Raw genomic sequence first — 14,339 nt, 5'->3', positions numbered from 1 at the left:
AAACTTATCCAAATCACCTGGGGACCTAGCTAAATTGCAGATTCTGATTCAGTAGGTCTAAAGAGAGGCTCAAAGTCTTAATTTTTAATAAGCTCCCAGATGGTGGTTCATGGACCACCCAGTGAATAGTCAGGCCTTAGAGAACATTAATCCAAATCCTATACAATCGCCAAAGCTTTGAGCAAACTACTTAATGAGTAGTGACAACTTTCAAGTCTTTTTTGTAATGTTCAGCCTATTTCTTAATTATGTAAATCTAATCCTCTTCTATAAACTAGAGTGGGAAAAAGAAAACTTGAAATTGTACTTTTAAAACAGTGAATTATGGTTATTACATCTTTCACCTTTACAATTAATACATGTTGGACTCTTACAAGCATTAAAATTGAAGATTTTATTATATATTAATACATAAATGGTACAAAACAGTATCCAAAATGCGGCAATATTTATAAAATCAAAATATTTAATTTTCAGTATAAAATGACAGAGTAATTTGAGTTTGAGATAAATGAAGACATTTAGGACATTTAAGAAAAATCAGAATATATGTCATGTCTCCATTTTGAATGCCAATGAGCTTGACCTGTTACTGCATTAATAACTTCATATTATGTCAACATATACTACATAGTATAACAACATATTGTGTAGAGAGCATGGAAAGGAGAGAGGGTTTGGCCCATTCTGCTCAAGGAAAAGGTAGAATAAAATGTAGCAATCAGAGATTACTGTTAGTTAATTTTATAGAAGACAATTCATACTTTTCATAAACATCCCTGTATTCCTTGAAACTTCTTTGAGGTAGAGAATTGGACCGGACTACTGTTCAAAAGCAAAACAAGGAACAGGGAGGTTAAAGAAGGTTTTGAGAGACGAAAAGAATCATGGAAGTCTTGACCTCCTTAACTGCTCTGCCAGCTCTTGCTGAACGGAGACCAATCTATTCATGTCATCTTAGGATTCTAATGTGCTTACACCCTTGGATCCCATCATATAGGGAAGTTAATTCCTTTAAATGACATTGACATAATCATGGCTCGAACCTCAGTGTAGTCCAATACGATTTCATACAAATGTCAGCTAAATCACAAAAGTAAATTTTCTTAAAAACATTTTTTGTAAGTTTTAAATTCTAATGTTCCAAGTGTTTCTTAATTATTTTATCCTAAGGTGCAATTGTAATGAATTGTAACTGCTGTTACTACCTTTGTCCTTGATGAAGGAAAACATTAGGAGAATGGGTTTTTAAACTAAATGTGTCTCCACTTGATGAGTGTCTGGAAGGAGCTTTTCCACCCAAAAGTGAGGTTTCTGCTTCTTTTATTTCCATCGCCCTTTTGTATAGTTCAGCAGCTTTTTCAAAATTCCCTTCTTCATAGCTTTGAGAGAAAAAAATTCTTAATATGAGAAATAACCTCTTAACAATTCTAAATAACCTTACAAGATACAAAAAATCAACTTGTGAAAAATCGCTCATTTTTTTCAGTGCATTCACTCAGGCAGCCCAGAAAAACGGAATACCCAAACTCTTTTCCTTTTTATTTGTACTGCTAAGGAACACTTCAGTGTCTATATGGACACCATTAATATCGTGTTATAATGGATACAGTAAAATTCCTAAGGGAAGGTAGGTATTCTCTGCATCCTGAGTTAAACAAACACAAAGCAAAAGTCAACATGTATTTAATGGTAAATTAGCTCTGAGGACAGCAGATGGCCCCTATTACCCCAGAGCCAGTTGGTTGCAAATATAAACCATCCTTCACTATTTGTCACAATATAATGCTTTACTAAATAGATTGTGCAGCCTTCATTTTGCTTCTAGATACTACTACCATATCTCGAAATAGGTCACCAAAAACAACCCTACCCCTTTTCCAAGAAAAACCATATTTAACAATAAGTATTTTTTGATGTTCCATGATAAGTCAAATTAAAGGTTCTCAAACAGAGTTTGGCTGTATGAGGAAAGTGAAAAAATTCTTACCTAAGCACAGCTAAATTTTTTAATGTTTCTCCAACTCGAGGATGCATATGACCCAGGCTGTCTTCGTAAATCTTTAATGCTCTTTCATATAATGGCAAGGCTTCGATGTGTTTTTTCTTATTAAAAAAAAGTAACAACACTCACTTAAACACAATAGGTTTCTGATATTACTATTAGCGTATTCTAGACTAAGCTGACCAACTTGGGTAAGCACTTTAAAAATGTTAACATCCCCCTTAGAGATGTAGATAAATGGATTAATTTATGAATAATCATAATAGGAAAAGCATTATAATAGAAGGCCAGAAGCCTGTTTTAGACCTGGCTTGGTAACCACTGACTTTAATCCAACTATATAAGCACAAACCTGTTCTTTATTGTCCTGTGGCTACCACACCTGTTTCTCACCTATCACAGGCAAATGTCACAGCTTAAAGACATACTAGATACAAAGATGTAGGGAGTTTCCAGAATTTAAAAAAACTAAGCCTGTGCAATGAACTAAACACTCGCTCATGTTTTACAGTAAGGGGAAGGGACTATGTTACAAGTATAACTTCAATAATTTCTCAAGTACTAAAGGAAGCATTAGGAGACAATCTTAAATTCCCTTGAATTATTTTCACTGTGCCACACCTAATTCATGTTAACCTATTATTTCATATCTTAAAACCATTCATTTATAAAGAGTTAAAGTGTGAGTACTTACCATTTGGCTATAGAGAACAGCTAAGTTCACCAAGGCAGTAGCTACACTAGGGTGCTTTGGGCCAAAGGATTTCTGCCGGATTTCAACAGCCAGTTCATATAAAGGTACAGCTTTGTCAAGTTTCTCCTAAAACACAAAAGTGAAATCTGACAAAAATATTAAAGCACTAAATACTATCTGATCAGAGCTTATTTATTTATAAATAAAATTTCATATTTTGAGGGAAAAAATTCAGAAGCGTTTCCTCCCAGTTTATTGGTTAAGTTTATAGATAACTGAAACCTAACAGAATATGTAAAAATGCTATACTGAATATAAGAACATTTTCTTTAATAATTCAGAAAGCCTTTCAGGATCACCCATTATTACTGTTTCTGGTAAAGTAAAAACATGTCAGTTAAAATATGTTTGCTTCTATAGATGACTTAGAGAAGACATTGAAATAAAATCTCATTTCCCATCAAATCCATTCCAGACTTTTCCAATTACTTCCTTTCCATTTGTTGGGGAGAAATAACAACAATGGAGCCTTCTTACTAAAACAGCAACTTCAATATCAGGATGATCAGCAAAGTAGTCTCCCAAACAAAGTCCAGAGACAGTCCACACAACTCTGTAACTGAACTAAATGAAAGCAAGCTTCTCTGGCATTTTTTCTGGAGAAGAACTATAAAAGTTCCAAATATCACTGGCTAGAACCTTACGGCAAGGAATAGGTTACATTTAAATGTGGACAAAGAGTAAAATTAAAATGCTCACTTCATCAATAAAAACTCCTTCAGCCCTCACAATTGGGTGATTTGTTATGTTTATGGTAATTTAAGAGCAAACTTAATACTGGTTGAATTTTAGAACTTTTGAAATGTAATATAAGAATATGTTTAATTGGAATGCTAATGAATGCATTTATACTTAGAATGTATTTTAACAAAATCAAACAATAATATTTTTGATTAATATTTGAAATAATATTTTTAAATGCTCTACTCAGCTATTTGTTAAAAAAAACTAAACCATGATTTAAAAGCTCATAGAAAATAGCGAGAGAGAAAAGGAAACCCTTGTGCACTGTTGGTGGGATTGCAAATTTGTACAGACACTATGGAAAACAGTATGGAGTTTCCCTAAGTAATTAAAAATAGACCTAGCAATTCCGCCTCTAGGTATTTATCCAAAGAAATCCAAAACACTAATTTGGAAAGATATATGCAGCCTATGTTCACTGCAGCATTATTTATAATATCCAAGATATGGAAATAACCCAAGTGCCCATCTATAGACGATTAGATAAAGAAGGGGTGGTACATGTATACAATGGAATATTACTCAGCCTTAAGAGAGAATGAAATCTTACCATTTGCGACAACATGGATAGACCTAAAACATATTATGCTAAGTTAAATAAATCAGGCAAAGACAAATACCATATGATCACACTTATATGTGGAATCTAAAGAAAAAAATAAACAAAACAGACACTCATAGATACAGAGAACAAATTGATGGAAAGGGGTTGAGGAGCTAAGTGAAAAAGGAGAAGAACTTAAGATGTACAAATTGGTAGTTATAAAATCGTCATGGGGATGTGAAATACAGCATAGGGAATAGAGTAAATAATATTGTAATACCTAGGTACGTTGTCAAGTGGAAACTAGACTAATTGGGAGGATCACTTTGTAAATCATACAAATACCACTATGCTGTATACCTGAAACTAATATAAAATAGTACTGAAGGTCAATTGTAATTGAAAAAGAAAAAAAGAATCTAACCACTAGAAGATAAATGATTTTGCTGATAGCAAGTACGGTTTAACTGGCATATTATAAAACACATGTAAGCATGCCAAAGATTACTTACCATCTTCTTATATAAGATTGCAAGATGCTTCACTGTATAAGCCAAAGAAGGATGATCAGGAGCTAATGCTCGTCTCCGAATGTCTAAAGCTCGTTCATATAGTTCTTCTGCTTTTTCATACTGTTTCTTTTCATTGCATAGAGCTGCCAGATTATTCAAAGACTGGGCACAGTCAGGGTGATCTGGTCCTAGAACTCGCTCCCTCATTTCTAAGGAACGCTTCAGAAACTGGTCAGCTGTACTATGAATAAAAGCCAAAAATGGTTTAAACAGTTTATTCTCTAGAAGTCAGGATCCCTAGCCCTAGTTAGATGGAGAACTGAGGCCTCTTTATTCTTAAATCCAAGATTGTTAAAATGAAGGATTCAGCTCAAAATCTTCTCTCTCCCTCTTCCCATACTCTCTTCCCTTCTAGCTCTTTTCCAAAAATTAAAAATGCTTTCCTGATGGTGTGAGGGCCTAAAGTATCTGGATGATTGCCTCAATTCTCCACTTCACTTCTCCTAAAAGACAAAACCATAAATATTTTCCAAAACAAACTTTTTATACCTTTAAAATTATTAGACCTATAACTCAAAAGATTTTGGTATTCACTCCTCCCTTTGGGTGAGTACTAAATAATTTTAAATAAACTTTTTGTGAAATAAGACTAAAAATTTTCTACATTTTTTTGATATCTAAAGTATTAAATTTGTTATGTTTTTCTGACATCCAAAGAAGCCACAAAACTTCTTTTTCAGAAAGTATAAATATTAATGCCATTTTGAGTCTTCTGTGTCCAATTAAAATGAAGACTGAAACCAGCACCCATCTACATTCTTTTCTTCATTCTCCTTTAGTCCCGTTTCTTTTCCTGCAATGTCTCATGTACAATATCTATACGAACTCACTTTTCCTAACCATATATAACATACCAGGGAAACTACAGAATAACTTTGCAGTTACCAAAAAAATGATGTAAAAGGAAACATTAAAAAAAAAAAAAATGCCATGGTCTTTGTTAAGTGTGGCTATGTTCATAACATATACATGAAATTTGGCATAGTTTCTATCAGTTTCTTCTAGCTTGACATGATAGAAACGTGAAACAACTTTGCACCTAGGAGACAAAATAGATACTTGTTTTCACTAGTAATACCATGGTACTCACTCCAAGTTATTCTGAAGGTAGTAGAGAACACCCAGTTCATTGAGGGTCCGAGCATTGTCAGGTGTGTCCTTACCTAACGTAAGCTCTTCTAACTGCAGGGCCCGTCTACGCAAAAGGGCATATCCATACTGGAGCAAACAAAAAATTCATAGCAATCACCAAGAGTAAGTACAATCTTTGATTCTGAAACAATATATTGGGGTCCTAAAAACTCTTTTCACCTTTTGTTCCCTCCCTTTAAGGTAGATTATAATTATTTTAAGCATTACAGCAAATTAATTTCACAGTTGTTGAAAATATGCATATTTCCACATGGCATCACATTCCAAAATTCATTAAAAACTATGAAAATGATTATGACATATTTTAGCAAAGTGAAGTGAATCTTAAAGTGCTTTGAAAAAATCAGGAAACAGAATTAACGTGCAGATATTTACCAACTGCACTACTGAACACTTAAACATCATGCATTTAAATTGCACATAGCATTTGCAACTAGAAGACAAATAAGTCTTGAAGACCGAATACACAGTATAATGAATACAGACGATATTGATATTGTATTATAACCATCAAACTGGCTAAGAGACTAGGTCTTAATTATTCCCACCACAAAAAAGAAATAATAATTATGTGATGTGATAGAGGTGCTAACCATCACTTCAGTGGCAATCATATTACAATATATAAATGTATCAGATCAACATCTTGCACACTTTAAATTTACAGTTATATATCAAATATATTTCAATAAAAAACTGCTCATAGCACTTCAAGTTAAAACAAACATGCTATATTTAGATTTTGTCAGCAGCTTAGAAATGTGAAAATAATTTTTTTTGTGTGCTTAAGGGTAAGAACTTATTGGCATTTAATTCTAACATAAAATGTTAACTAAATTTCTTTTAGTCCTTTTTCCAATCCTTTAAAGAACTGAAGCAGCTTTAAAGTCCATCTTCCAAAATTTAACCTTCAAATGAACTTGTTTAACTTTTCAAAAATTAAATAATAAGTCCCAGATTTATTGATATAACTGACATATAACATTGTGTAAGGTTAAGGTGTACACATGATGGTTTGATCTACATATATATTGAAAAATGATTACCACGAAATATAGTTCCACTTTTTAAGAGTCTACTAAGTCGTTCTTCCCAGTAATACTAATATTTAAACACATATTACAAATAAGAATATTTTAATCAGTACTTCTCTAGAAGTCACTTTAAAATCTAAAGTACTTAAACATGTAAGGGTTATGTATCTATATTATGATATTCAGAATTTCTCTTTTTTCTCTTTGGTTTAAAACATAACACAAAAGAAATCTCTCATTACCAAGTTGCCTTTTCTCCTTGTAGCTTTCTGACGAATTTTAAAAGATTTTTTCCTAAAATGTTCAGCTTGTTCATATCTTTAAAAAAAAAAGTAAAGTAAGTCAAACAAAAGAGACATGTCCAAAGTATCATACTTCAGTGAAATGAAAGCTCTCCTAGTAGAAAAACTTTCTTGGCTATTAAAAACAGCATTATTTCTAGAAGTGATAGTCAATATGGAATTAAAAATCTTTAACAAAACCCTTCATAAAACAAAATTTAACAAAACAAATCTAGTCCTCCAAGCAGACATTTAACAGATTTTTAACTGATTCGACTCACTTTGAATCTCCAAAAGAGAACCTAACTAAATGAAAGTGTAAAATTTTAGTTTGATATATCATCATCTATAAAGGCTAATTTTTGGTCAAATATAAATGCGAAATTCATACAAAATGTGTGTGAAACAATACTTCTAAAAGTTAAAAGAAAAATATTCCAATAGGCATCATTTATGATGAGGTGAAAGAAATGATTTCTGATAGAGGAAAAAATGTAGTTCAGTGGCTGCCTAACAGATAAGAGACACTTTTATTTTACCAGGGACCAACAAACTTTTTCTATAAAGCTCTAAATATTAAGTATTGTAGGCTTCGTGGGCCATGTAGTCTCTGTCACAACTACTGAATGAACTCTACTGACAAAACACGGAAGTGACCATAGACCATATGTAAATGAGAAAAATGTAGCTGTGTTCCAATAATACTGTGTTTACAAAATAGAAGGGCATCTGGACTTGGGCTGTGGGCAATGATTTGCAGCCCCCTATATCAGTAATGCACTCAATGTTACAAAGCTAGTCAGTGAAGGAACTCGGATTCTAACCCAACCATATGACTCCGAAGTCCATCCACGCTCTATCCTCCACGCACCTTCAGACAGAGATGAATCTTACAGTTTTATTTTCTGTTTGGCCCATGACGACCCAGACCGAGAAATCATATTTGAACATGGTGCATTCAAAGAATATAGAATAAGGGCGAGCGCACAGTTACAAAACAAAGCCTGCCAAATGATTGCAGTTAAGAATTGTAACTCCCGGTCATAAACCCAGAGTATTAGTGACCTAAATCTTACTTATTTTGTTTCTGGTACAAAGTTGCAAGTGCCTCGAGTTCACGAGCAATTTGTGGATGGTCTGTACCAAATGCATTTTCAGAGATTTCCAATGCCTGTTTATACAGTTGTTCTGCATTGCCAAACTTCTTCCACTGCACGTACACACTTGCCAATTGGTGGAGGGACTGAGCTACTCGTGGGTGATCTGGATCTAAAGCCGTTTCTCGAATTTCTAGAGACCTCTGCAAAGGCACCACAGCCTGGGGAAAAAAAGATTAAAGACCAATTAAAGTGAGTGAAAGGCTGTAAGATGTACCATCTGATTAGCACAGCAAATAAAAGTTGCACTAACTCCTAGGAAACAGAGCAAACATGAAAAACCCACACTGGCTCTGATTCCGGCTGGCATTACCTGACTGAGTAGGCCGAGGTCCTTGAGAAATCGCCCCAGGGTTTCATAAAGATCTGCTAAGCAAATCATGTTCTCCTCGCCTTCACAGTTTTTCTCATACTGCTTCAGAGAATCAAAGTATTCTGCTGCCATCGCACTTTTGTCTTTGCCAACAAACTGCCAGTAGCTCAGCAACTCAGCAAAGTGTCCTCTGTCCAACAAATAACAGTAATTCATGAAAAACAAACTTTAAAACCCACTATCAAGTGAAAATGCCAGACTTCATATCAGAATTCATATGAACAACTTATTAGTAGGCAAGTGTAGTGCAATGAGGTAAGACTGTGGGCTTGGACTATCATGTGTCCACTACTTCCTAACTGTATGATCGTAAACATGTTGTCTGACCTCTAAAACCTCAACACCCTCATCTGCAAAAGGGAGACACTGACATTACCTGCCTCAGGTGTTACTACAAGGAGATTATGGCACATAGCAGGTACTCCACAGTGTTGGCTATTACTATTAGGATCATTATGGTTACTCATCAATAGAAATCTATCAGAATCCTTTTTAGACAGTTCATGATATGCAATCAACTGCTTAGTTTACTCAACACGCTATTTTAAATGATGGAAATTAGAACAGAAGAAACTAATGAAACATAGGCAAACTGTCACAGAATATTTACTTTGTATTTCCATCAAGAAATCGAATGAGAAAAGTAAGCTTACTCATCTGTAGATTCTGATTTCAAAAGAATCATGAAAAATTGGAAATAAGTTACAAAGTACAACAAAGAAATTTGAGAGACTTCATTCAGGAGAAAAAAAAAATTATGCAGCTAGTACGAGAAATGTCTAAATTTCTAAGTAAGACAGAAAAACCCCTCATGAAGTTTAATAAGGTGGTTCATAAGAAGGTGTGGTTCTGACACTGGCAAATTCGAACATACCAGAAAAGACAAACAATGTATTTATGAAAAAGGGTAATCCTTTCTTTAAATTCAACACCAGTTAGATTCTCTGTAGAGCCCAGTCTGGTTTGAAGGTTACACTCTGCGGTATCTGAACGCCCTGAGAGTCAGTTATCAACTCTCTGGGTGATTTAGGTTCAAACTTGCTTCAATTCAAATTTAAGATATAAAGATATCTCAGGATCAGTCCAGGTCTGATTTTATGAAGCAGCAGTACTCTTATCTTTTTACTCTTCCTCTTGGAAAACATAAATCTAATGGCAATTTACAAACTATCTTAAATTTCTCCCATGCTGTTTTATATTTCAGGTAGCACTGAAACTGGACTAATTTTCAAGTTAAAAATGCTGTTTTTGTTTGTTATGCTGAATGGCTGTTTAAATCTGTTTCTCTGGGGGAAAGGTGTTCTACAAATGTTGCTTACCTTTTATAAAGGTTTTGAGACACAAAGAGATTGAGAAGGCAATTGTGCAACTTTTGCTTGTTTCCCTGCTGCTGAAAAAGCCATGGGAGTTCATCTGCACCTCTCCAAGTCACTGGGTCCTGACTAGTGGAAGAGAAGGGGCAGCACTCAGTACAATGAGATTGCTTAAAAAACCTTCAGACACATGCTGAAGGAAAAAAAATATATTTAACATATACCTCTGATTCTTTAATTATCAAAATGAGAAACTTTACCCATCTGTCCTTGAAAATAAATAAAGTGATATTCAGGGCCACCAACCAAACTTTAAAGGTATTTTCCTAAAATTGAACTATTAAAAAAATAAAAATAATTTAAAAAATGAAATGCACTCAAAATAAATAAACTTGCAAAACTCAAAACAAACAAACAAACAAAAACCCCATCCTAAATGGACCCAAATATGCACACAAATAAGAATCTACAGACACACACATATTTTTAAACTATTTAACTGGAATAAAATAAAGTAATAAAATGATACTGCATTGATTTTACTTAAGTTTAAATCTTTAACATAGTATTAAGACTTATGTAATCATCTTTTGTTCTTTTGACATCCATGGAATAGAAAAGCATTTAATTTTTTCGGTAATCATTAAAATTTTATATATTAAGTTATAAGTTAAGAAAGAGAAATAGCACCCAGAGGTAGAGGATATGGCAGAAGCTACAGATGAACAATATGGACAGTTGTAATACCTTAGCTGCATGGTGAAATAGTTGATTAGCTTTTGTCTATATGAAGAAATAATGGTGGTATCTTCCATGTACTCCAGTCTCACTGTTTCCCAAGCCTAGGGAGAAAAAGAAAAAATACTGCAGTCTATTTTCCATCAGTTACTGTATATCTAATCACGAATTCGTAAAAAGGAATTTACAATTTACAATTTTTTTTATAGTTGTATAATAAAAATGATAGTAGAATGTTTCAAAATTCAGGATGTATTTATGTGATTAACTGATATAAGAATAAAAATTCCTGTACTAATATTTTAAGAACTCAAAACACAATTTAATTCAAACTGTTAACACATTAAAAATCTCAGAAATGGAAATTTCTGAGTTGAATCATTATGTTGTAGACCTGAAACTAATATAATGTATGTCAAGTATACTTCAATAAAAAAAATCTCAGAAATGTGGATTGAAAAAGTACTAAAAAGAGTAAATTATATTTAAGTGATAAATAATAAAAGAGAAAGGTAAGCCTCTGAAATTACAAACATTTCACTCCCCTCCTCCCCACAAATATAGTACAGCATACTCAAATGAAAGACTTCATTTGCATCTGTACTATATATATGTATACATTTATACATATATAAATCAATCATGGCATTGCTGATAGTAAGAATTATATTAGTCAATATTTCCTAGGTGTTTACTACTATGTGGCAGACATTATGCCCAGTGCCTCACAAGGACCAAGGACTATCTCAATTAATACTCTTCACAATCCCTGTGGTAAACTGGAAAGTTCTTGCCCCAAATTAGAGAAGGTTACATAGCCATCAAGCTGTGAAGGGCTGGGTTGTAAACAGAGGCAGACTGACTTACAGAGTCCAAGTTCTTAATACATGTATAACCATACCAGCAATTCAATGAAACATAAAATTTGAAAAAATATTTTTTCTCTTCCAGAAAGAAACTACCTTTTAAAGTAATAGCCATCTCATAAAGGTATTACATAAGAATATTAGCCAATTATATGTTGACATGTCAAAAAACCTTATTAAAATAATATTCACCTGTAGATGCTGAAACTTGAGCAAACCACAACCATAAGTCAACAAACACATTTTGTGTAAACTGTGGATAAGGGAGGTCAAGACAGCCCAGGACATCTCAGGATAGAGTTCCATCAATTCTGATTCACTCACACCATTGTGACTAACATTTACGAGGCAGAGAATCTAGGCAGAAAAACAAATGAACAATGATCATAAAGTATCTCTATATGTAAGTAACAGCCAATAAAATTTCCATAAGCTTATTGACTTCTTATTCAAATGATTTAATAAACCAAGAAACAGATTTTTTTTTAGAATAAAACACACTTCCCAAAAGACACTAATCAGGAATAAGGCAGAGTGAAAATAAATAAAGGAAACCTCATTTACAATGGAGACGGGAAGCCCCAAAGGGGTAATATCTTATGCATATACCACTCATTGCAGCCTGTATATTCAGCAAGGAGGAAGATAAGAACTATTTTGACAACAAAAGACATTAATCACATGGGAATTTCATCTCCTGCTTTTACATAAGAGGAGGATCCTCTCCTGCCCCAACAATGCACTAACTACTGCTTGTAGCCAATGAGAAACTTCCACAACCTGGAACTCTTCTCCAGTGAACTTTTGTTCAGAACAACTCTCCCCAGTTTCCTCCCCTCTCCTTAGTTATCTGGACTTGCTTATGGTTTTGCCATAGTGTGCTTGTCCCCAGTTGCAATTCTCTGCTATTCTCGAATAAATCCATTTTGCTAATTAAAAAAACTGGCTATTTATTAAGGTCTACAATAGTGTATATATAAAATCTAGCATGTCAAAGATAACACACATATAGAAAAAAATCTAGTGAAAATTAAAACTGTAGGAATGTATTATTAAAACTAATGACAAAGTTCCAACTCTGACAAAATGGTAGAAGAAAATAACCCTCCTACTACAAAAGCTTGTCAAGATCAGATAACATATAACAAAACATTTCTAACGCACAGTTGAGCCGGGAGAAAAGAAAGGGAAGTTCCCCCAGTGCTAGAAATAGGAAACTGAAAATCAGAGGGCTAGGTGCTGGGGCTGCTGTCCCTGGGGAAAGTGTGGATGGAAGATAGGCAGCAGTCCCAGTGACTTAAGCATTTGGGTTTTTACACCCACAGTGAGGATGTAAAGTGAGCTTGTAAGCCGTATGAGGTAAGAAGATACAACTAGAATGCTTGCCCACATCGGGACCTTCCAAGGGCTGTCTCCTCAGGGAAGAGGAACACAAGGAAAATATCAGCCCACAGACATGGGGAGAAGACAAGGATATTTGTGGGCTAGGAGGCGGGACAATAAGTCAAAACCCCAGGAACCCCCAAGTTGATAAATGAGCATGAAAATGGATTCAGGTTCAAACTATATTCAGCAAAGTTGCTAAATATAATGTAAATTTTTAAAAATCAAATTGAATAAATAGCAATGAACTATTTTAAAATGTCATCTTATTTGCCTATGTCTGACTTATTTCACTTAGCATAAGACCCTGTAGGTCCATCCATGTTATCTCAAATGGCAAGATTCCATTCTTTTTTATTGCTGAGTAATACTCCATTGTATGTATGTACCACATCTTTTTTATCCAATTATCTGTCAATGAACACCTTGCTTCCATATCCTGGCTATTGTAAATAATGCTGGAATGAACACATGGGTGGCATGTATCTGTTCAAATTAGTGTTTAGTTTTCTTCAGATAAATACCCAGAGTGGAATTACTGAGTCCTATGGTAGTTCTATTCTTAATTTTTTGAGGAATCTCCATACTGTATCCCATAGTGGCTGTACCAATCTGCAATCCTATCAATAATAGTGCATGAGAGTTCCCTTTTTTCCACATCCTCAATGGGTGAAAAAGGTAAAGGTTGGAATAAGGGGTACAAACTTACAGTTATAAAATTAATAAGCTACAGGAATATAATGTACAGCACAGGGAATATAGTCAATAATATTGCAATAACTTTGCATAATGAATGACATCATAAAGTTAAAAGATAAGAAACAAACCGGAAAAAGACATTTATCTGCAAACTCTGTATCATAGGATTTGTATGTAATATTTAAGAATGCCTATAAATTAGTAAGAAAAAGATGAACAACTCAAATATGTTTAAAGGACCTAAACAAGGAATTCACAGAATAACCAATAAACATGAAAAGATTAAAAATCTCAATGATAATCAGGAAAATGCAAATTTCCTGAAGTATCACTTGTGGCCACAAGCACACTATGGTAGCACACATTCTTATATACGGTTAAAACATATTTAAACATAAATTTGGAAAAATTTGCTATTTATTTCAATGCATATAAAAATACTAACAAAGCAAAATAATCTTCCTTTTATAAGTTTATTATATTTTACCTGTTTCACTAGTTCTTTATCTATATCATTTGCCATGGACTCCTGGATAGATCGCAGAACAAGTCTATATAATGAAACAGTATCTTGACACTGGAAACACTGATGAAGGATTTTATCTAAATTGCCTGCTCTCCCAGCACTGTTGGAATTGAGAATAGATTTAATTTGTAATAGACTGTCAACATCTGTAAAAAATTGGGGGTAGATTAAAAACAACGTGGTCTCTATTTTTTATAC

At 33.7% G+C, this 14,339-nt stretch overlaps 1 protein-coding gene across 1 annotated transcript in view; it reads right to left on the bottom strand.

Annotated features, from left to right (window-relative positions):
- Positions 1–374: 374 nt before the first annotated feature.
- Positions 375–14,339, bottom strand: part of NPHP3 (nephrocystin 3) — a 33,308-nt gene continuing 19,343 nt past the window's right edge. The window contains exons 15-26 of the mRNA XM_023527613.1: positions 14,103–14,326; positions 11,726–11,890; positions 10,677–10,771; positions 9,936–10,058; positions 8,557–8,746; positions 8,163–8,404; positions 7,048–7,123; positions 5,710–5,837; positions 4,560–4,800; positions 2,700–2,825; positions 1,991–2,106; positions 375–1,382 (exon numbers count right to left, since the gene is read on the bottom strand). Of these exons, the coding sequence (XP_023383381.1) occupies positions 1,205–1,382; positions 1,991–2,106; positions 2,700–2,825; positions 4,560–4,800; positions 5,710–5,837; positions 7,048–7,123; positions 8,163–8,404; positions 8,557–8,746; positions 9,936–10,058; positions 10,677–10,771; positions 11,726–11,890; positions 14,103–14,326 (1,904 nt within the window). The 3' untranslated portion in view covers positions 375–1,204. The remainder of the gene's footprint in view (positions 1,383–1,990; positions 2,107–2,699; positions 2,826–4,559; positions 4,801–5,709; positions 5,838–7,047; positions 7,124–8,162; positions 8,405–8,556; positions 8,747–9,935; positions 10,059–10,676; positions 10,772–11,725; positions 11,891–14,102; positions 14,327–14,339) is intronic.

The sequence above is a fragment of the Pteropus vampyrus genome, unplaced genomic scaffold, assembly GCF_000151845.1.
Source record: "Pteropus vampyrus isolate Shadow unplaced genomic scaffold, Pvam_2.0 Scaffold1, whole genome shotgun sequence".
In the NCBI taxonomy this organism is placed as follows: domain Eukaryota; kingdom Metazoa; phylum Chordata; class Mammalia; order Chiroptera; family Pteropodidae; genus Pteropus; species Pteropus vampyrus.
Note: the sequence above shows the minus strand (reverse complement) of the source record. Positions and strands in the feature narration are given on the sequence as shown.